This window comes from Podarcis erhardii (assembly GCF_964252035.2).
Source record: "Podarcis erhardii genome assembly, chromosome: 10".
Lineage (NCBI taxonomy): Eukaryota > Metazoa > Chordata > Lepidosauria > Squamata > Lacertidae > Podarcis > Podarcis erhardii.
In genome coordinates this window covers 41,080,039-41,104,396 of record NC_138500.1, presented here as the reverse complement: position 1 = coordinate 41,104,396, position 24,358 = coordinate 41,080,039, and the positions used below count along the sequence as shown (strand labels likewise).

General features: G+C 40.8%; 1 protein-coding gene across 2 annotated transcripts in view; it reads left to right on the top strand.

The window, feature by feature from the left end:
• METTL25 (methyltransferase like 25) overlaps positions 1-24,358 on the top strand; it is a gene marked incomplete at its 5' end in the record, with an annotated part of 47,373 nt that overhangs the window by 10,858 nt on the left and 12,157 nt on the right. Inside the window, 5 exons of one of the 2 annotated variants that reach the window (XM_081878585.1) lie at positions 4,050-4,688; positions 5,697-5,841; positions 15,676-15,770; positions 17,257-17,286; positions 20,050-20,123. In XM_081878585.1, the coding sequence (XP_081734711.1) occupies positions 4,050-4,688; positions 5,697-5,841; positions 15,676-15,770; positions 17,257-17,286; positions 20,050-20,123 (983 nt within the window). The remainder of the gene's footprint in view (positions 1-4,049; positions 4,689-5,696; positions 5,842-15,675; positions 15,771-17,256; positions 17,287-20,049; positions 20,124-24,358) is intronic. The other variant, XM_081878586.1, reaches the window with a different exon arrangement.

Sequence of the window (24,358 nt, the reverse complement as noted above, 5' to 3'; positions counted from 1 at the left end):
TACAGTCTTCACAACATCTGGAGGGCCACAGGTTCTTCATCCCTGTTTTAGATGAAGAAAATCATTGTAATAGTATTTAATATTACACAGAGGCATAATCTAAAAGAAATATAAAACCTTTTCTCTACAATAGCATTGAATTGTGTTGGGACCAAGTCAAGTTATTGTTTTACATGTAGCTTGAAGTATCTTGGAAAGGACCTCCTGGCTTAGTTAGTGCAGATGCAAGCTAATAAACAAGAGGCAAGAATAGTATCAGGACCCATAAATGGATATCTTTAAGCCCATTTCATTAGTTAATCAAAGCCGCCTGGTTGCCACAATCCCCTGGTTACTCCCACACTGCTCCCAGTGATATACAGGGTTGGGGGGATTGTGTGACTATGCACCACACTAGCAATGCACCCTGTAATGCAATAGGTTTTGCTAGTATGGTTTGTAATTGCACGGTCCACCAACAATAGTCCTACCCAGTTCTCCATGTGGAGAAGGAGTTTGTGGGACTGTGTTGCTAGCCCCATCCCCAATATCATGCATGGCACTGACTCTGATGCCTGGATAGTTTAATGAGACGCGGGTGGCGCTGTGGGTCTAAACCACTGAGCTTCTGGGACTTGCCGATCGGAAGGTCAGCAGTTCAAATCACCGTGACGGAGTGAGCTCCTGTTGCCCTGTCTGCGGACAAACGACAGAGCGATAGCCATTCATGATGCTGAGGGCAGGGCCAGCAGTGCAGTTCTTTGGCTCCCTTCTCTACTCATAGTGCCGGATTCAACCAAGGAGGTCCACTGTGGAAGCCTGCACAAGGAATTCTGCTAGTGCAATAGAGAAGGAGTGGAAGGAAGCTGAAATGCTTGTGCTCATTGAATCTCTCCCAAAGCTTATACATATGGAGAGCATCTAGTTAGGTCTTATTTGGGCAGAAGATGCAATCTCATAATGGTAGTAGCCTTGCTCTGTGCAAATAGAACCTTACTTGAACCGTTAAGACTTGAAGTGTCTTTAAGAATCAGTTGTCCTGCTGTGGCAAGTGATTGTCTTTTCTGGCTCCTGTCCGGGAACAATCTTTTTCGTGAATGAGAAACTGCAACTTGTTGAATGATAAAGACTTTCCCCCCCAACCTGGTTTTCTTATGGTACATTTCAAAGACAAAATCGTGTATACCGTATGCTTGTGTTTGTAAATGTTCTTTGGAATTTACCAACACTTCCAGAACATACGGATAGCCTGCTAGGTTTTAAAAGCAAGCCAGTGATAAATTATACCTTTTCAAATACTGGCGACTCCCTGTTTGAGTGTTCTGGGCCATTGTGTTCATCAGTGGTCGGGCATAACCCGTTGCGCCACCACCCCATTCCACCTTCTTCTGGGGTTGAAAGTGATGCATGTGTTGGTGATCGTGAATCAATCAGATGTGTGCAGAATGGTTACCGCCTGTAAACAAATGTTAATTAGAAAAGACCGAAATGTACCACTGATACATGGCAAAAGGCTAAAGATCCAGAGAACAGACTAGGGGGATAGAGTCCATTCGCCAGGCTCAGCCCCAAGGCCAGCAGTGAGGGGCCCACTGGGGGGGGGGGAGGAAAAGGCCTATCCCAGCTGCCAGCTTAATTGCATTCCCTGTCTCACATGCTATGTAAACCCAGCTTATGTAATTTAAAAAAATAATTCACTTCTAAAATGTTTCCCTTGCTAACTAAGTTGCAGGGAATTTTGTAGCTTATAATGAGATAAAAACAAAACAAATATAAACTATAATAGCATGAAAAACTATTAGAATAGAACATAGCCCTTGATAAAGCTTTTTAAGTTTGGTCCTTTTAATATCTGTTGAATAGTACACATGCAGCCAGCTTTTGGGCTGAAACATTACTTCTGACTTGCCATTAAAATGTTTTGCCTTGTTGCATTAAAGTTTTTGCCTTGTTGCTTACAAGGACTGTATTTGGACATAGTATTTAACCCAATAAAGATTTCATTATGTCTTGGAACTTTCACTTTTAATAGTTTATTCTTGGCATTGCCTTTCCAAGTTGAGTCAGTGGTATTTCAGTGGGGATTAGCTTTTTCCAGTGTGCTTTATTTCAATGTGCTTAGCATAACTTTCATTGCACTTTTCAAAGGCAACACAAATGTTCATTAAAAATGTATAGTGTTGACGTACATATGTGATTTCCTTGATTAAAAAGTTGAGTAGAAATGGCTTGCTGAGGTAGCACTGGCAATTTGACAGACACTAGAGGTCAGTAAAGGACAATCCATTATTGTTTTAAGCCTAAGCCTCAAGTTCCTGTTAAAGAAAGGTTGAACTGCATATCGAAACCACAGCAAAGGTGTTGAAGGATCAAAGAGATTGTAAATTACATTAATATAGAGTGTTACGTTTTCACCAGTTGTTGGGAAATCATTTCATAAATTCCTTTTGTCATAGTTGCAGATGAGAATATTTGGTGTAAATTTCACATGCTTGAGAAGGAAAGAGAGAATGTTCCCTCTTCTCTCAGACCTTTGTCTATATAAAATGAAAGATGTATGAGATGTATTTTTGTATATGGAAGCATCAATCAGTTCCCCCCTTTGTAAGTTCTGTCCATTTCAAATACTTGCATTTTGTAATATTGATAACCATTCTTTCTATAGTCTGAGACAAAATTTTAAGTTTGATCTTCATATTTGAGGGAGAGCTTTTTTGGATTCAAAAGCACTTCCATAAAAAGAGTGGGATATTCATTTTAAAATTAATAATTGGAGGCTCTTTACCTGTCCATGTGACTTTTTGTATATTCTTAATGAAAGCTAAACTGAACATTAATTCAAATAAGAACTTATTTAGCAGAGTGAAAGTTACTTTAATTGACCGTGTTTTCTAATGTCAACAAGGTATGGTAGAAGTATACGATAAAAGCAGATTATAAGCACACACTTCTCAATAATAGCAGGAATGAGCCTGGGGAAATCCACTTCCTGGAAGTCTGGGAGCAGCTCTTTCATGGAGACGAAAAGCTCAAAATGAATTCCTCTGGGCTCATTCAAGTGATATTTTCCTCCCAGAATCTAACCTAACTTGGGACCAGGATTTGTTCTCCATTCATTCTGAGGATAGGTGAATGAATGAACCAGCCAGGACAAGAGAGCTGGTGTGTAAGAAGGGAAGAATATGTATACAACCTAACCTTAGCTGTGAGTTCACTAGAGGGTCTTGGGCAAGCCACTGCTCTCTTAGCCTCAGCTCACCAGCTTCGATACTGGGCCTGCGTTCTAGTTCTGTTCTCTAAAGGTTTATGAGATCTCTCTCTCTCTCTCTCTCTCTCTCTCTCTCTCACACACACACACACACACACACACACACCAGTTGGAACAACTGAAATATGATATTGAAATGCTGTTGTTAAACATCATACTGTGCTTGAACGTAATGTTTTCCCCCAATGCATACACCCACTTCTCCTAAACAAAATAAAAAAAATTCTTCCAGTAGCACCTTAAAGACCAACTGAGTTAATTCTAGGTATGAGCTTTCATGTGCATGCACACTTCTTCAGATGTGTATCTGAAGAAGTGTGCATGCACACGAAAGCTCATACCTAGAACTAACTCAGTTGGTCTTTAAGGTGCTACTGGAAGAATTTTTTTTATTTTGTTTTGACCATGGCAGACCAACACGGCTACCTATCTGTAACCCACTTCTCCTGAAATTGAAGAGGTTTAGGGAGGGAGCACCTGAGCTCAAGGCCTTCTCTTTGTCATTCCTAAGGTCCTAGTAAATTACCCTTTTGGGGGAGAAATTTGCAGACCAAATACGAATTCTTAAAGACCTGTTTCCGAGTCTAGGACATTTGAATTTTAAATTACTGCATTTTGACATTATCAGGTAGTATAGTTTTACCTTGTGCTAACCTCGAGGGAGATATAAACGCTAACAGAACTATTTAAATCACAGGACCTACACTCCTCCCCCCCCATTAATTTTATGGTTTATAGTTGCTGCCTGCAAATATGAGTATCTGCTACTTTTAAAAAGTTATTTTTGTTATGTGTGTTCTAGGTTATTGACCTGGGATCTGGAAAAGGCTACCTGAGCTCCTTCTTGTCATTGCAGTATAATCTGAAGGTTTACGGAATTGATTCCTCAAACACAAACACCCACGGAGCTAATGAAAGGAACAGGAAATTGAAGAAACACTGGAAAGCCTATCAAAGACGGGGAAGAGCAAATGTCAAAGAGCAAGTGTTGGAAGAGGCAAATGAAAGGCCACAGCAAGATAAAGGGAAATGCAAAGCAAATATCAGTGAAAAGCTCTTAAGTACTAATAACAGTCTTCAAAGTCAGGCCCAGGTGGCTGCTCCAGATTCCATTCTTTTTGAAACAGCTGATGTTTTCACAGACTCTGATAAGTGTATTACTAACAAACAGTATGAACTTCACTCGGGGGCTCAGCTGCAGCCCGAAGAGAGTAACATTCCGGAAAATGTATTCCTAAGTATTCTGCCTGCTGACGCTGTGGAAACTGACTGCTCAACCAGAAGTAATTGTAGGGAGCTCTGTGAAGAGGAGAAAGAACGAAGGAAGATGACTTCCCTTAAAGAGAAAGCAAGCCGGTCAAAAGAAGCCAACGTATATTCTCCATTAACGTCATATGTCACTGCAGAAACGGAGCTGCGAGACATTGTTGAAGATCTGGAGGTTATTTTGCTTGTTGTTATAATCCAGGTTGCTTGTGAATAAACCCATTCTGCTACTACTTTTACAGTCCTGCTAAGAGACAAGCAGCCTGTGTTTCCTTGCTGGTGCCACAGAGCAAAGTCTATCCTCTGTGGCCAATGTGGAGACGTATGCTACTAGCCTCTCAGCTGGCTATTAGAAAGAAAGTTCCTTTTACCAAGTCAACTGGAATAGGAGTGGTCTTTCCCTCCTATGTTCCCTCCTACATAGAATTCCTGGTCTGGTCATCACTGTAAGGCAAATTGTGAAGTAGAACTCTGGGCTACTTAACCTCATTTTTAAAATATTTTCTGCTACATCTTTATAACATTTTTTTTAACAGCACAGAGGAAATAGAGCATGGGATCTGTTTTATAACGACACAATTGCTATTATTTAGAAGTGCCACACTAAATATTTCATAAGTACAGGCTTAGCTAAGTGGAGGTTTGGTTCATAAATGGAAGTTCCTTGCCATTCACATTTTTTTGATCCGTTGTTCCCTATATCTAAACATGTTCATATAAAGTCACTTTCCTTAAACTTCAGGAACATACTTTGACTAAAAATTCCCTTTATTTAAATTTTTTTTGGCTAATTTTACAATGTCCCTGGATTATCATCTCACTTTATTAACTCATTTTATTAATTTTGAAGCTTGAAATATTTCACGTCGAGAACAGTGGCAGACAGGGGGCTGGTGTGCTGGAGCTCACCCGACCTCCCGAGAGCTAAGTGGCTGCTTTTTACAGCATACTGCCTGGGTGTAAATATATTCAGTGTGGAAACTTCTTCCCAAGAGACCTTAATAAATCCAAGAGGCCTTAATTTCTCCATTCTCTTCCACCTATAGGTAGGAGAGAGCTGGAGGAATAATGCAAATGATCTTTGCCTCGTCACATACATTGTGGGCTTAAAGATTTGCGGTGTATGACAACTCACTAATGGTGAGCTCAATTCTGAACGTGTATTATTTCTATTCTGTTCCAGGACTGTGTAATGGTGGGTCTACATACCTGTGGTGATCTTGCTCCGAGCACCCTGCGACTTTTTACTGCTAAACCTGAAATCAAGGCAGTTTGCAGTGTCGGCTGCTGTTACCATCTTCTGTCAGAGGAGCATGAAACTCAGGAAGGTACAGCAAGCCTTTTCTACCTGAGTCCTTTTTTAAGAAACTGTTTAATTAATAATGTCTTTGGTTTCTTTTATTGACTCATTTCTTACTGCTTTTCATTATGACTTGTGGAAGACTCAGTTCTGCAGGCCCTGTGGCTTTCCTGTTTTGCCACTCTCTTTTATATTTGTAATATTTGGTCATAGGCTTATTAATACAGAATGCTTTAATGTGGTTATAAAGACAGCTGTTTTTACTTGGCTTCACTTAAAAATATGTGTTTTTGTTCATCATTATATTTCCATCCACATAACGTTTGTATCAGATTTTGCCGTTAGCAGTGTACCCAGAACACCACACTGATTCATTATACAGTGAGTTGTGCATTTATGCCTTTGGAAATACTGTGGCTGTTTACAATCATAAGCCAAGTTGGGAGGAAAGCGTTGGAAGATTATGATGTCAATGTGCTTGCCACTTAAACTGGTTTAACCTCCTTAAGTATGTAAAGGCACAAACAGAGAAGTTTAATGGGTTTGTAGATAACAGCACACTTGTATAATTAGAGAGCAAATAGTTTGAGAAAATTTCATTATGGGAACAGAATGATTTTATATATGTATATACCTTTCCTTAAACATGATCTGAAATAGGAAATGTAAAACTTACCCAGAATTATCTTGCAGATTACTAAAAAAAAAATAATGCTTCAGTATTACAGTAAAGAACAACCTTTGGCTTTAGGTTTCAGACACGTTTGCATTAGTTTAGTTCACAAGACCCATTAGTTTACCACAATGTGCATGAGTCATAGTGAGCTTAGAGTTTATGTATTCCCCATCTCCAGTCTTCCCCTCCTGTGTGACCGGGACGAGTTTCGAAGCTTTCGCAGCTTATCATATCATCTGGATCCAGAACTGTTGCTATGTAATCTTAACTATGGTTAGTTTCAGCCTGCCAGTTTGTGAAGTTGACTTGCTTCAAGCACAAATGTGAATACTAGAAGGGTAGTTGTGTTAGCTTCCTGTAGCAAAAGATTACGAACTTTAGCATTTCAATTTATTGTGCCATAAGCTTTTATGTCCTAGGATTGCTTCCGTTGCTGATTGTACTCAGAGTAGAACCACTGATGTTTATGGACAAGACTAACTTAGTCACATTAACCCTCCAACATCCTACATGCCCTCAAAAAAAATTCTGGAGGGTTGGGGGACCCTCTGGAACAGATTTTTGGGGCACACAGGGTTGGAGAGGAAATGGGAGACAGTGCACATGTAGGAAGGGGTGATATGTCACACACCAAGATCCCAAACCATGGAGGGCTTTAAAAAGAAAAACCAGCACATTGCATTGGGATTGGAGAAGATAAAATATTGGGCTCATAATACACAGTTCTAGCTAATACTTTAGCAGCCATATTTTGTACCAGCTAAAGTTTTGGGCTCATTCTCAAAGGCAGCTCCACATCCAAGGCATTGCAGTCATCCAAACAAAGGTGACATGTCACTAGAGCCAGGTTATCTCTTATAACACAGAGGTGACTTCAGCCTCTGGTGCCACGGACAGACCATTGAGCCACCCTTAAACAACAGGCCTCCACTTTTAACCTGCTCTTGAATCGCTAGAGTTTCACATTAGATTCTAAATGCGTGGCATGTTGAAAGATTATTTGGTTATGATCCAGAGGACAGACACACACAAGCGCATTGAAATCAATTGAGCTATACATGCTCAGATTTAGATTGTGTTCCTCGTTTGGAAATTCAGTTCCGTTGACATGTAAAGGAACAGCACATTCTTTTAGAAGCATTGTTTGATATAGAACTTGAGGTTTTTTATGTCTGACCCTCTTGAAATGATGAAAGAATCTACTTCTGTCTTCCGCAATATCAATCTAAAAGCAAGAGACTTTGATACCATGGCAACTCATGAAGTGCTCCAAAGGAAAGATCAAAGCACTTGATTTCATTTCCATACCATCTCTAAATATTGCTGTATGGCACATGTTTGCATTGTTTGAATCAATTTGTGAGATATCTGAAACATGACTGTAAAGGAAATAACAGATGTTTTTAACTAATATGTATACTGAAACATTTAAAAATCATTATCTTATTAAATTTCACTATAGCTCTCTGACAGTCCGCCCCCCTCAAGTGACCAATTCAAAATACAGAGGGGTTTTATTGAAGAAACAGTACAGAAGAAATTCAAAATTCCGGTTTCAGTCTTTTTTTTCTTTTTTCTTTTGCCCCTTGAAGCATACATTAAAATAAAGGTGTTTCTTCACTGAATACATGAACTCCAGTATTTCTTATTGTGTCTTGAAAGAGTACATAGATGCTCCAACTGGAACTATCGTTGGGTGGGCTCTCTGCAATGATTTTTTTTTTTATTCATGTACTGAAAAATATCCAATGCAAATTACACTATTCTCTGGAAAACCCATATCCGTGTTTGTGGATTGTGTATAGCTATATTTGTCATCTTTATACGTGAGAGTTTTGCAAAAAGAAAAGAGAGCTTTATAGCCATCCAAAGCAAGCAGATGATTGAGGCAGCGATAAGCAGAGGAAGAGTTTGTGTTAATTGGCTAGACGTACTTTAGCTTTTAGACGTACTTTTCCCAGTAGTGATGTATGGAAGTGAGAGCTGGACCATAAAGAAGGCTGATCGCCGAAGAATTGATGCTTTTGAATTATGGTGCTGGAGGAGACTCTTGAGAGTCCCATGGACTGCAAGAAGATCAAACCTCTCCATTCTGAAGGAAATCACTGGAAGGACAGATCCTGAAACTGAGACTTTGGCCACCTCATGAGAAGAGAAGACTCCCTGGAAAAGACCCTGATGTTGGGAAAGATGGAGGGCACAAGGAGAAGGGGACGACAGAGGATGAGATGGTTGGACAGTGTTCTTGAAGCTACAAACATGAGTCTGACCAAACTGTGGGAGGCAGTGGAAGACAGGAGTGCCTGGCGTGCTCTGATCCATGGGGTCACGAAGAGTCGGACACGACTAAACAACAACAACACTTTAGCTTACTTTACAACAGCTTCCTGGAATAAGTGTGTTTTGAGGAGTGACCTGAACAAAGTAAGGGAGTTGGTCACACTGAGTTGTCCTGAAGGACAGTTTCAAGCAGTTTTGAAGTGGGTGTGGTGGCGTATATGAAGGAGCAGGAGACCTTTGGGCAACTGAAGCATGATGCAGCTGGATGTGTGAAGGGAACAGTTCTGCTGGAACATAAAAGTAGGGAGATGGGGATGAGGCTGTGAACCATTTTGAATGAAAGAAGCTTGTGCAGGGTGTCCAAGAAGCCAGTGTGTGGATTAGAGGAGGGATGTCAACATGATCAGAACAATGCTAGAGGTGGATAATGTTGGTAACAAGAGTGCTTGATGGATGTGTGTTGGTGGAAGGTGGATTGTAGTCATAGTTATTTACCGGGGGTGGGGCGGGGACATTAAGGGTGAAGGGCGAATAATGGAATATGTGACTCATTTTCTAACAAAAAGGCTGAAATCCACCTACGAGTATGGCGTCAAAACAGTTGCATTTCTGTTCTTCTGTAGGTATTTAATTAAATCTTAAAAGTACTACAAGATTTGTATAGACTTTCACCTCAGCTAAAAAATGAAATACATATGAAGGCTTGTATAGTTTGGTGTCTTTATAGCTCCCAACACCATCCTTTAAAAGGATATTGCATTAGTTTTAATGCAGAACGCAATACACAAATGGTTGTAGAACATCTTTTAAAAGTGATTTTTCTATAATCTCGGAATGAATGCGGACAAATATTTCTGTGCTTCTTGGTTTTCACCCAAGTGTGATATTTAGTGCTGGTTGGTTGTGATCCCATCTTCTTGTTAGTAAAACCTGTTCAAATGCACAGACCAAAAAAAATGCCACTGATGTAATCTTCCCAGTTCTTGTTCCATTTTGAGTGACGTTCTCAGTGGTATGGTTTCACAACAGCATCCTTGACAACTCTGGACAGGGCTCAGATTGGAGAATCCTCTAGAGCAGGGTGAATCTGTCAATAAAACAACAAAACGATCTCATAACGAAATAATATAATCTGCCTCCCAAGTCCTGTAATGGTGGCTGCTCTCTGAGTATGAAATATACCCAGAGCCAAATAAAATAAAGATCTAGAGAAACCTGCTTCTAATACTTTAGAAGTAGATGTGCATAATGTTGCCATTTGGGAGCCCCAATGAAAGCGGGGTTTCACTTTCAGTACAACTTCTGTGCTGCTCAGCCATCTGTTTTATGCCTAGACTGAAGTGTTTTTAAACAACTTAAAGAAAACTAGTCCATTAACACTTGTCATGGTATTGTTTTTAATATATTTCTGTATAGGATGTGTGTGCCATAGTGTCCCAATCCCAGTTCTCATAACTTAAATACTTAATATTTCAGCGATAAGAAGTCACCTTTTCTGTCTGAATGCATAATTACAGTGATTAATTGCTTACACTTAGTATGCAAGATCTTCTAACAGACCTGTCATATTACTTACCCATTCATCTTTTTCATAGAAAACATTTTGTGTCTTCCAAGCATCATTTCAAAATCTCTTTCCTTTCCCATAACTTCTCTTTATATTTGTGTATAAAGCAGCTTATTTAATGTATACATGTGTGTGTGTGTGTGTGTGTGTGTGTGTGTATGTATGTATCAGTGCAATAAACAGAAGAAGGATGGCTAATGGCTCTTTCCTATAGGAAGGCCTGTTATAACTTTTTGTGTGGCGTGGTCTTAGCCTATGGGTTTTGAGAATCTGTGTTTGCAGACCAAAGTGTCCTTCTTGGGGTGTAAGCCTGGGCAATGCATATGGAGGTCCTGGGCTGCCCAGACGACAAGACCCCCCCCCCTCTTGGCATCAATGATGTGGTCCAAAGGAAAGCAGAACAATACGTTTGGCACCAGCTTGGCTCCCAGAGTTGCTGGAAGGAGATGTACAAGGAACTATTGTACCATCTTAGGGACTCCACTCCAGATTTGTGTAGGGTTTTACTCCTTAGCCTTTACTTTTCCCGAAGATGTCCCACAAGGCAGCAAGTACAGATTGTTGCCTAGGGTTTACTCCTGAAGCCTGTCTCACCAATGAGTATAGCTGCAAGACCGCAGAGGTTTAGCACCAGAGCTTTCCTTCTCTTAGATGGGCTACCTTCCCAGATTGATGAAACAGGGTGGTAACAGAAAGACTCATGAACAGTGCATGTCATATGTTCTTCTATGGCTTTCTTGACCCAATCACTGGAATTCAAATAGCCCTAAAGCTAGTCCGTGTATCTTTAGGACTTCTCTAATGTTATGTCATGAAGGTACTGTGCCGTCTGGGAAGTGATGCATGCCACTCATTTGTGTTTGAGGCTGAGGTGGTGGTTGAATTTTATTAGGCCATTCTTCTTTTTCTGTAATATTTCAACAGGGATAAACTTGCCTTATTTATTTTCAAATCAAAGTCAGCAGATTATTAGGACTTCTGTCCTCCTCATGCTGTACCACATTTTACAATTATTCTTGTTTCCTTGTTTGTTTTTTTAAAATCTTTCGGAGCATAATTAAAGGCCATGATTTAGATGCAGTTAATCTCATAGATTTAATTTTTTAGTTTTCCTATTTTATCTGTAAGCCAGCTTCTTCTTGTTGTTTTTCTTGATGGTGATGGTGATGATGATGATGATGATGATGATGATAATACTAATACTAATACTAATCATCATCATCATCATCATCATACTAGCTTTCACACATATCTAACTTGGTGTTGGATTGTCACCAAAGTTCTATGTGTTTATTTTTAAACTTTTGCAGGGTTAATACTTGTTACAGTAATGACACACTAGCACTTAACTCATAATTGGTGTGCTTTATTGTCCAACATAGAATCTACTTCTAAGTAAACAATAAAAAGGCAGTAAGTTCTTCTTTCTCTGTTATCCATAAGCTACCTTGAGTCCCTATCAGAGAGAAAGTTGGGGTATAAATAAATATGGAAGAAAACAATGACATTTTTTTAAAAAAGCATAGTTGTACACTATAAACAAGCCAAGCATGAACACAATTTTGGGTGACTATCTCCGAGGTAGTAATCTTTATAATTAAATAGCTGACATGCTGTTGGTGCCAGCCTTGTGAATTCCACTGCATATGAGTATTAGGTTCCATATCAAGTCACTCTTCACTGTTTATCTTAGGCAAAAATTATGGAGCAATCCCTGTGAATAAGTGTGTGATAAATACAGAGATTTTTCAGTGTGTTTAGCAAGCCCTGGGTAATTACCTTACACTGACAGCTGTTTCAGATTCTCAGTCAGTTATATCTCTTGGCAGGTTTGCCACCTTTTTTAGGCCTTGCCCTTAGGGTGTATTCCATTGCTTCCCTATAGTGGTTAGAAATGAAGCCTAAACATTTTGATTTTTCTTTATTCACACACATGTGATGAAAATTAAAATTGTAAATGTTTATGGATTATGGAACTTCAATATACAAGAAAAGCAAGCGGGATGCAACCGATCAGGAATCCTGTGCTTTTCTTGATACAATTAATATCCTATAACACCTTTATCCTCAGATTCCACCCTTGTGCTGCTTAATACTACAAACTGCAAGATGCTTTCAATCAGAATTTTTTGTTGCTCTTTCATTTATGTAAAAAGGTGGGGGTTTCTTAATTAAAATATTTATAACCCACTCTATATCAAATGGATCTCAGGTTGGGCACAACAATACATTGAAAGCAATTGTTCAATTATTGAAATGACAGCTAAACAACAAAGAACAATTTTAAAACACAGAGCAGAATTAACAATCCATAAATGCCTGAAAAAATAGCCAGGTGTTAACAAAGAAAATCAAAACTGCTGCAGTATACTGGCTCTAGTTCTGAATCCATTTTGGCTTCAGAAAGGCCGGTTCTGAATAGCTGCCTGTCAGTCTTCTGCTAAGTGGTTTAGTATCCCTATATATACTTCTAGGGTCAAGGTAAGTTGTATGCATTTATTGCCAAGTAGTTTTGTAGATGGGAAAGTTGTACTTCTTTAGCCACTTACCTCAAAATATCTCCACTGGAGTGTGGCAGTTCCAAAGTAAATGCTTATCTTTGTTAATAATCTTTTTTTCTAAAAAAAGTCTCAGTCTCTCTCTCTCTCTCTCTCTCTCTCTCTCTCACACACACACACACACACACACTTTCCTCTGATGAAATACAGAATAAAAAAGCCTCTGGAAAATCCACTCTCTGCAGCAGGCAAAAAAACCCCTCCCTTTCCAACTTTGGAGTGGGAAGATAGGAGAAACCACATCACACTGAGCAGTTCAAGCGTGACACTTAACCATGATTTAGGCTGTGTTCACATTAGCAGTTTGAAACACTGTGAGGTCATTTCCTCCCCTCTGCATTTCCAAGTCGCTTTCTCCCACTGCTGTTCACATCAGAGAGGGGGGCAGGGATGTCTTTGCTCCGTGATTTGTTTCCCCATGTGGAACTCCCAAGTCAGTGAAGCTTTCATCCGCACACGTGCAAAACCTGCCTGAACGGCTCGCACCACAATGGAAGTGACAGTTTCCATTTTCAAAGCTAGCTGGAGGAAAAAAGCTCATCAAAGAGGAGCATTTCTCTGAAAGCAACTGGATACCGATGGATTGTGCTAATGTCATGTGAATCCGGCTTAAAAAAAAAGCAGTGATGGAAGCCTGCCGAAGCCACAGGAAACAGGAGTGTGAACACACCCTTAATGTTGCACCCACAAACCTCAGGGCTTGCACACTCCCCTTTCCTGCAAGGAGATTGGAAGCAGTTACGTCTTGTGTCTAAACTGTCCATAACATGCCCTGGGGCCCCCACGGTCCCCAGTATGAGACAAACCTCTCTGGACATTGTCCGGTGTTACTCTCCCCTGGGATAGATATCAATCTTCATCCTGGAGCACTCAGCGACACAGGTCAGATGATCCTGTGCATGTTATTAATCAGCAGAGTCTGCAATGACGACTGGAAGCGTGAATGTGAGCATTTTTAGATTTATTTTGCCATATTTACAGGACAAATCATAATGGCTCCTTCTCTCTTCTTCAGCAACAGACAGAGAGAGAAGAACACAGTGCAACAGCACAACGTAACAGAATAGATAAGATGTAACTTCCGTCCTCAGACTTTCCCAGCTCAGGAAAGTAAACAGTGACATGTGACTTTCCAGCCGCGTATCAGCAACGGAGGAGTGATTTGCTAACATAAACATGGACAAACTAATTGATCCTGGTTTCAGGAACAAAGCAAATTTCAAAATATAGTTTGCAATTCTGGCCTGTTTCCTAAGGTAGGAGTGGCTAGCCTTTTGTGGTCAGCCGCCCCTCTTAAGAGCAGCTTCCTACACTGGGCATGGTTAGTGTATAAATGTATGTGCATGCGCACACAAACCACACATCACCATATGCTTACTATACATGCACAGTTGCATTTATACTACACATATGCCAGACATTCTGGCACACAGTGCTCTCTCGCTCTCTTTCTCACATACACACACATGCATGTGGTTTCACATACACGCAGTCAGCATTTCCCACTCCTGAGCCAGGGTGAGGTATCTGAAAACAGTGCCTTGTCTTTATGAAAGAGCAGGCAGAGGGCTTTATCTGTGATCTCAGTGCTGTGGGGTTTAGAGCCAAGATCTGTTTGCTTGCTTTCAACTGGGAAATAGAGCTTGGTGGCCCAGATGCATCCCCTGAGCGGCAGATTAGACATCCCCACCCTAAACAATAATAGCAAAGGAGCTGTGCTCTAATGGCATTGTTAGTAAGTAGTTAAGTGCACCTGAGCATATATCTTTTTGAATTTTCTTCTAAATGTTCCATTAAAAATCTTTTATTTTCTTGAATGTGTACGCATCAATATATATTGAGCCAGCGCTTAGACGCTTGCCTCGTTTTCCTCCCTTCTGTGGCCAACTTATTGATTTGTCTCCAGCAGTCCCTCTCTCGCATCTGTTTATCATGAACACTCCTGTTTCTTACCCAGTCTTGCTCAGCTGCCCAATTTTTTTTCCATTTTGTGGGCCCACAAGACTCTCGCACCATGCAGTTGTACAGATAAATGTCTCATGTGAGAACCAGAGGTGATGGTGTTTAACCTTATGTAAACGGCTAATTATTAAGTTAAAAGTGGAACAGTGCCAGTTGGAGATGAAGGCTTTTGTTTTCACCAGGGCTGAAGAAGACCAAACAGAAACTCATGCCTGTGTTAGTTGTTGGCAAATGATCAGATAGATAATCACGTGTTAGCAGACATCTGGGGTTTTCAAACTCCTTGATCTCATGCACATAAGTAATAGTTTCTCAATGAGGACGGCTAGTCTCCACCAAGGCTTCCTTTTTCTGTGCATGTGCAGTGAGTATGTGCTCATTGCTTAATCACCAGCAGCGCAAAGCAAATCACATAGTTCGGAGACGATGTGGAGAATACCAGCTGAAATGAGATTCTTGGCAATGCACCTAATATATTAAAACAACAACCATCATTCTAGGTTAGTATGCTGAAATCTTATTATAAATTGTCTGTGCTGCACAATGTAAATGATGCACCAGGGTTGTTGTGTTTTTTTAGAGGATCCTATTACATGAGGGATTTAATTTAGAATGGAAATAATAGCTTACCTTGAGAAAATACAAGGATTTTTAGATGTAGGCCCTTAGGCTAATGGTATTCACCAGGTAAGATATCTCTCTCAAACTGCTGTTTTGCGTTGTTAAACTAGGTAGCTTTTAAAAATCCCTTTCAATGCTCTAGTGTATTCTCAACAGCCTATTTACACTGTTTCTGTATTGTTTCTCTTTCTTTTGCAGATGTCCTTCATGGAACACTGGGTTTTCCCATGAGCCGGTATTTAAAGGAAGAGGGCTGGTTCTGTGGTCGCAATGCCAGAATGGCAGCCTGTTTGGTACAGTTTCTTTCCCCACCCCCCAAAATGTATCTACATGCAGACCTGGATTTGTCTCTTAAATATCAGGCAGTGCAGAATAACACCATTAGTGGTGTATTCATGGTCAGTTAGTGGGCCCATATGAAAATCTGGGCACAGCTTGGTTGCTTTGAGCTCAGATGAGATGTGGCACAGAGCAGAAGGTCCTGACAATTGTCTAAAGGGCAGAAATCCATGGCAGCCCCATTGCTGATTTCACTAGTCTTTGTTAGATATCACAACTAAGCATAGAAATAATGTCTGCCTGGCTACAAAGTCAGAGGTAGACTCAATCCCTTTTTAACAAGATAGCTTTACGTGCAATGTTTCTTCAGTTCAAATGCACCGTCTCATGACATGGTGAGATGGCATAACATGCATTCGGATTTCTAGGGACATTATCTTGGATGACCACTGTGTTGTGTCTTCAATCTCCCCACCATCTCCTCCTTTCTTAACCTACTAAAATTTTAATTTACGTGCTTTTGATATTCTCACAGATGCTAGCTATGAATTAAACTGGGTTAGCAGAGTCTGCCATGTGCTAAGCAGGTCTGAATATTAGAACTGCCCCCTGCTTCTGACTGCAGTGCTAGTCCAATCCCAAGCAACATATCTTGACTTTGAACCAAATGTGCATTTGATCCTTGTGTGATCTTCTTATGAACCTCAGTCTTTGTCCCTTTCGACTTGCTAAGCCTCTGTCTCAGTTTGCATAATCCCTTTAAACATATTCAGACAGATTTAGCTTCCCCTGCATCTTAGCCCGCTTTTCTCCAACAGGCTGAGGATGGTCTGCATCCCTTTTCTCCTCCTATCACTTTGCCCCACATTCTCCTCCCCCACCTTGCTACTTATCTTATTTACTGGGTGCCTAATCAGGGAAGCTATGTTTACTTCTGTTTTTCCTGTGCGCAGTGGAAAAATAATATGACAACCATGTGTAAGCAGCATGGCTGTTTTGCTTAGGCTTGTTCCTGCTTGTGAATGTAGCACTAAACCATGGTTTATCATTACGTGTGAACCAGCCCTTTGCATTTAAAGTTTTTATTCAGTGTACGTGTTTATAGAAGGGATATTTCTAATTTTTTTGTAGAATTGAATTTGTATCCCAACAGTTCTTTAAAGTCTTCTCCATTTCCATTTCATAGTTTTCAGGCATACCTGATAATCCATTACCATTTTAGGTGCATTGTAGACTAAAATGAAGTGTCCATCGAATTCAGCTTTTTAATTAAAAATGTACAGCCAAGTATCATCTCAGATATTTGCAGAAATATATTTATACGTTTCATTGTAACTGTGAATCCTGTGATTACATTCTTAAATAACATGTGATAGATGCAAGCACACACATTTCTGTCATATATTCTGTTATTCCCCCACCCCTTTAATGAAGTATGTTTATGATATGTTCAGATTGAAGAATAAACACATCAGTATTTTTCTATTTTTCTCTTTGAAGGCTCTGGAACGAGTTGCTGTTGGCCAAGTGGTGAGTAATGTTGTGTATTTAACCCTTCCAATGACAAAGCTGTTTTCTTACTTTGAATACTTTGAATACATGACCTTGTGCTGAACTTCTCGTTTGCTGGAATTGGAGAGTTAGCAAACAGCAAAGCTTGAATTGGAGGCAGATTGATATTCTGCATCAGCACCATGAAATTGCACTTTTATTGCCTGGTCTTCATGGAGCAATGATAAAACATAATTTTCTCTAGTTAATTAAGAGTGATTTAAATAGCAAGAGCATACATTAAAAGTACTCTGAATGTCTTGTGTTTCATTCCTCTATCAGCCTCTTTCATTGTAGTAGCCTCACTTGAAGTCCACAGACTACTGAATAACCGGGTTGAGGATTACAGTCTCATTGTAAACTGGTTTCTTTTCTGCCTCATGCAAATTTAAAATAAAATCTCTTTTTCCGAGTCCAAAGGTGTATCCATGGAAAATATGAAGTTAAATTGATCCTTTGATAAGCAAGAGTTCTTTCTTATCCAGCAAAAGCTTTTGACCTAATTGCAACCCGTTCTGCATTCAGTCCTCTCTTTCCAAAAGTTCATTTGGGTTAGAGTTGCATCTGATGATGCCCTTTATGAGCTTCTTCCCTCTGCGTCAGTCTTGTCCCTGCTTGCTCATTGTTGCCGGCAGTGGAGCTCTTCCCAAGTAAAGCCTTCTGTTTTGTGGAACTGACTTAATCTTCGTCTGCTTAAAAACACGGCATGCTTTCTTAAAGAATGCATGGTAAGACAGGACAGGCCAAAAACACTTTTAAGATTTACAGATGGCTGAAAGTGCACTCTCCATGGAACGCATTTTGTGACTCACATTTCATTATTGCGATGCGACTTATTATGGAATAGGTGTCAGTTGAGGTTGGTTTACACTGCCAGATTCTTCTATTTGCTTATATATTTGACCGTTTGGAAGTAGTAAACACAATACAGCTTGAACTCCTGGCTGCTAACTCTGATTACAGCTGCTTGGAAAAATCCCCTATCCATCATCACCACCACCTCTGCAACCTTTTGCCATGTGACTATGTATTCTTTATTGTTATCATTTATTACATATGTATCTTGCCTTCTCTCAAGGTGGTAGACAATAATACAAATGCAATAAAACAGCAATAGCATACACGTACATACAGAGAGAGTAAGTTAAACATCAATAAAAGCAACCATTTAAAACCCACCACAGCATATTTACATATCAATTTATGGGCCAAATGTCTGTCTAAATAAAAATGTCTTTGCTGCCGGCAGAAGGTCATCAGAGACTGAGCTCGCCAGGCCTCTCTTGATAAAGAGTTCCAGAGCCGGGGAGCAGCCAATTTTGATGTTGGCAGGCTAGAAAGAAAGGCCTTTCTCAAGGATCTTAAAACCTGGGTGGGCTTGTATGGGAGATGCTGCCTTTCAGATAACCTGGTCCCAAGTCATATAAGGCTTTGAAGGTCATAACCAGCACTTTGAACTGTGCCCAGAAAACACGTGCTTGTGTACATTGGTGGGGGAAAATTTGGCAATTTAAGCTGGCTCATTGCGTTTACGGAACAATGGAGACCTGCTTAGTGAAGAAATTCTATTTAGCTGGGCATCTCACAGTGTTCTTTTCTTTCAGAATCTTGCACCAGTATCTTTTCTAGTAATGTAGTCAGTGTTCATAAACCTTTTTAAAAAGAGACTAGCATAGCTTTCCACTTTTTACAGTTGGGTAGCTGCCTTTTTTTTCTTTCAATGTATTGCTGCAAGTCCAGATTCTTCCGTAAGAATTATATATTACTGAAATCTTAGTTTATGGGCAAATATTAGAGTAACATAAAGCCAGATTGTACATCATGCAATTAATTTTCTGACATTTAACTAGAAACACAGCGGTCAGATTGAAATGGCTTCCTAACGTGGGCCAGTGAACCATCAGTGAATTTTCTCTTCAATATTAGTTATATACAACTAGAGATATAAACATGGGAAAGTATTGGGAGGATTTGCTTTGATTTATTACAAATTTTTGGTTCTGGCAAGGCACTCAATATTCTTTGTTTTCAAATCTCCATCTAAATTCCTTTTGTGGATACTTTAAATCATTACAGCACCATTTATCATCCCTTTTGGTATATGTACACAAGCCGCATGACTGTTCAGCACACCAGATTTACAGACCAGTGTGTCCCTGCTGCAAAGCCGTTAGCCCAGTGGAGTTTACACAGGGGATAAATTTGGCCATGCTTTTTAAAGAGGTGCAAGTATTGCCTCTTCTTATGTAAACACATAGTTCATTCTTAAAGGTATGAAGCTCTTCAACACATTGCACTGTTTGTAGAAGCACAGGAGTTTCTGTGTGTATCGGGGAAAGAAGATGAAGTTGTTAGGGGGTAGAAAGCGCATTGAAAACTTGCGAAATGTTTTCCCTCTGACTTTAGAGAACCAGATTAATCCTAAATGGGTACATTTCTGCAGTAAAACCAACATAACAAATAGCATAATTTGGCCTGTGGGGCTTACTGTTTTCCTCTAGACTGCTCCTCAGCCCCATTCAGTGCTTGCTGTTTCCTGTGTTTATTTTTTCCAACAATTATGGTTACATCGTTACATTTCTAAAGAACAACACTTTAACTTGGGAACAAGAGACATACTAGTAACACTAGGTGGAATGAACAGAAACCAGTAATTAGTTGAAGACAGCCAACTGTTTTCGTTGTTCTAGTTGCGGTGTCTGGTTCCAACTTAATGCCCTGCTGTTCTTTGATTCCTTGCAGCTGCCTACAGAATCCTTGTTTTATCGAGCTGTCCTCCAGGTTATTGTAGAAGAATTTTATGGAGTCAAAAGAAGGTAGTATGCTATAATTTCATATCGTTAAGGACAACTTTTGCCTCCTTTTTTTACTCACGGTGGTGGCAAAATCTGACAAAAATGCATGTATTGAAAGAGCAACAACTCTTTTCATAGATAGCTGACAGTATCTCTTTGTCTGTGGGTCTGTAAATCTGAATAAAGGTAAATGGGCCCCTGATCATTCGGTCCAGTTGCAGATGACTCTGGGGTTATGGTGCTCATCTCGCTTTACTGGCTGAGGGAGCCGATGTACAACTTCCGGGTCATGTGGCCAGCATGAGTAAGCTGCTTCTGGCGAACCAGAGCAGCGCACGGAAACTCCGTTTGCCTTCCCGCCGGAGCGGTACCTATCTATCTACTTGCACTTTGACGTGCTTTCGAATGGCTAGGTTGGCAGGAGCTGGGACCGAACAACGGGAGCTCACCCTGTCGTGGGGATTTGAACCTCCAACCTTCTGATCGGCAAGCCCTAGGCTCCCACAGTGCCACCCGCACTGAATAGGACTCCACAAAGTTCTACCGCGAGCAAGTTGAACCTGTAAATTCTTTATGTTTTAATTAAGTTGATCATTCAGAAGGAACTGGTGAATTATGTGGTGTCTTGATTTTTAACAAAGCTTGGCAAACGTAGCCAAATTATTCTTGAAAATGGTTTATGTAACCGTGCTTGAAAAGCAGCTGAAGTCAAACAAAAGAGTGAATAATGATGCCTACCATAAGCCATTATTAATCATTCATACAGTGTTTCAACTGTAGTAAATGCTTAATATTTACTGTTCAGCTTCTCAGTTGTAAGGCAAGTCATTATCATTACAAAGTGTTGAGTTTGAGAGAATGAGACTTCCCCAAGACTTTTTGTGGTTGACATAGGCATCAAACATAGGTCTTCACTTCCACCTGTTGATTCAAACATTTCTTGCTGGAGATACTCTGTTTAAAGCTAGTGTGGTGTAGTGGTTAAGAGCGGTAGTCTCGTAATCTGGGGAACCGGGTTCGTATCTCTGCTCCTCCACATGCAGCTGCTGGGTGACCTTGGGCTAGTCACACTTCTCTGAAGTCTCTCAGGCCCACTCACCTCAGAGAGTGTTTGTTGTGGGGGAGGAAGGGAAAGGAGAATGTTAGCCGCTTTGAGACTCCTTAAAGGGAGTTGTAGGAATGAAAATCACGACAGACGAGCAGTGGGTGTCATGAGAGGCGTCTGCCGGGAAGTCCCGGGAACTCTCCTTTATTGAATATTACAAACATTGCCACAGGTGTGCTTGTGGCTGATTGGTTGATACAAACACAAAGAAACTCGTTGCTTATTGGTTAATGCAAATGCAAGGCGGGAATTACATGTGAGGGGTGGGAATTACATGTGAACATTAATCACTGGTAGATTAAAGGCTGGGAGACGAGGTTGGGACTAGACAAGCATGAAACCTCCTAATTAATAATAACTAAAGATTAATATGGCATAAAACAATTACTAATGATTGATCATAACATGAAAGAATACAATAATCAAGTTCTATAGATGTGGTCAGTTATGCATGGAGAACGAGTCACCATGAACTTAAGGTGAACTGAGCGATGAGGGAATGTCTTGGTGTTTGGAACAGGTTCGTACAGTGTGTGCAGAAACAGAGAAAAGATTATAAGCAAGACTTCCCAGAATGCAAGAGAAAAGAAGCAATGCTTCCCATAAGGCCACAGTTATGTGCAGAGGGAAAACATATGTGCAGAAGGAAAACTTCCCTTTATCTCCCCCTTTCTTTTCTTATTTGCGAGGCATACTGGGTAAGGCAAAAATGTTTCGGGATTAGTGGTGTGCCAGCAAATGCCCGAAATAAGTTCGCCAGGGAGGATGGGACAGAAGATACCACGAGATACGTGGTTTGCCAGCGCATGCTCGAGATAACTCTGCCCATTTCTCCCCTTTGGTTTACTGTTGGTGTTGCCATTTCGCAAGATAAGCAGCAAGGATTTTATTGGGTGGCTGAGGGGGAGAGAGAAGCCGAGAGAAAAGACTTATGAGGCCAGGAATGCATTGGAGGAAGCAGCAAAACAAAATTAATATACATATAATAACAATGGCATATTGAAAAAGACTACGAAGCCAAGTAAAATTTGGTAACCAAGCAGTAAGCAGAAAACCAACATCCTGTTTGATGTGATGTGTGAGATTTTGCAAATGAGAGATTTGTTTTTGGATAGCCTTAGAATTGTCAGTGATATTAAAGCAGCACATGTTTTCCACTTGTTCGCATCCGTAATGATGGAGCATCAATAGATAATCGACAGCAGCGCGATTCTGCAGGAGGCCATGCCGGAGTTCACTCTGCTCCTTATTCAAAAGATGAAGGGCTTGTGAAGTAAAATTCAAAGCTTTTGCTGCGGAGCAAGCTAAAGAGTTAATATTTCTGCTATTCCGGACAGCCAATCCAGGGACTCCTAAGAGAGAGACAGCTAAAGAAATATATTCAGTTCTGCTAGGGAGAAAAACAAAATCGTTATAATCATTAGTCAATTGCACAGTGCGTCAATATCGAGAGCGGGACAAATGATGCTTTTTTGGTAAAATAATAGACATACCGCTTAAGCAGCAAGGTGTGCCATGGCTGATGTTTGCAGGAATGTAATTAAATGTAAAGCCTGGACACGACCAAAACCAGCCTTCAGGCAGCTCTGTGTATTTATATACATAGGAAATATTTGCATAATCAGAGCAATTAAAATTATCCTTGCCCATTTTCACACAGTTGGTTTTTGTGCAATTCACCATACGGGCACAAGTAACATTAAAGGAAGCCACGTATGGGGTCATGGAATTGGCTGCGTGGAGGAATGATGCAAAACTTTAACAGCAGCTGCCAGCTCAGAATGCTGGGCAAACTTCTGTGGAAGAATGTAGAGGCTGTGCCATTTATCATTTTGTTGCCATGCAACGACCCCCCTGGAGGGGGCTCCATTAGTAAACACAGTAAGGGCATCCAACGGGATAGGGCTACTGCACTATGCTTAAATTCACTTTCAAAAACTACATATTGAACAGCAAATAAAAGCATTTGGTTGGCTGCCAAATTTGGATTGGCTCCGGCAAGCAAGGACATGGCATGGCTCTGGTTGCCAATTTCCGCACAAGATTGATCGGTGTTTGCATTTTCAAAAGCCAATTTTTTCATCAATTCATTCTGGGCTGTAGTATTATCAACCTGCCTGGTCACTGCTTCTTTCAATCTATCTATAAATTGGTGGTAGGGCTCTGAATTAAGTTGTTTAATATTAACAAAAGAGCTCAGCGGCTGCCCTGAGACAGGGACTTTTCGAAAGGCGCGCTGTACGCAAGTCGCGGTGCGGCTAAAATGTGCAGGCGTCAGCGTCGCCTGGGCTGTTATATTATCAAAAAGACCGGCACCATAAAGTTCATTAGCTGTATGCTGGGCATCAGACAGGGCTGAAGCACTAAGCCGAAATTCACTATCAAAGACAACATACTGGGCTGGTGAGAGCAACATGCGCATTAAATCCTTCCAATCTTGGGGCAGCATGGTATAACCAGACGCAATCCCCTCCAGCATCCCTGTGACATAGGAGGATTTTAAGCCAGAATCAGCAATGGCCCTCCTCAATTCTCTCAATACAGAATAAGGAAGGGTTTCATAAAACACCTGTTGTTGAGCATTTCCTGCGTTTGCATAGGTGATAGGGAAGGCAGATGGCATTTCCCCCGCCCACTCAGATTCTTCCTGCAAGGACAAAAGCCCCTTCTGTCTTGCCTGAGAAAGTGCAGCACGCACGGCTCCAGTAGGAGCAGGCAAAGAAGGAGGGGGGGGAAGGGGGATGGGGGGGTGGAAGCAGGTTGAGATGGAGGAGAAGCAGGGGGGGGTTTGCCGGGCTGCGAAGGAGAAGGAGGCAGAATCAGTGGAGAAGTGGGGTAAGGGGGGGGATTGTCTGCTGCAGGCAGGAGAGCAGGGGCCGAAGGAGACGCCTGGGGGACCTGGGGTCCAAATTTTGCAACGGCCTCTGCACATTTCTGCCAGGTAAGCAGACAATGAATCGGAGCCCTCGGTTCTGCAAAGAGGGTCTTTCCGATCTTTTGCCAAGTCTCCACGTCGAGAGAGCCAGTCTCAGGATAGAAAAGACATTGGCGATTAATTTCACAAATGAGGTGTTCAATTTCTTTTAAGGAAACATGAGCACCCACAACCCGCTGTCTAACTAAAGAGAACAATTCCCTAGCATGTCGTTTC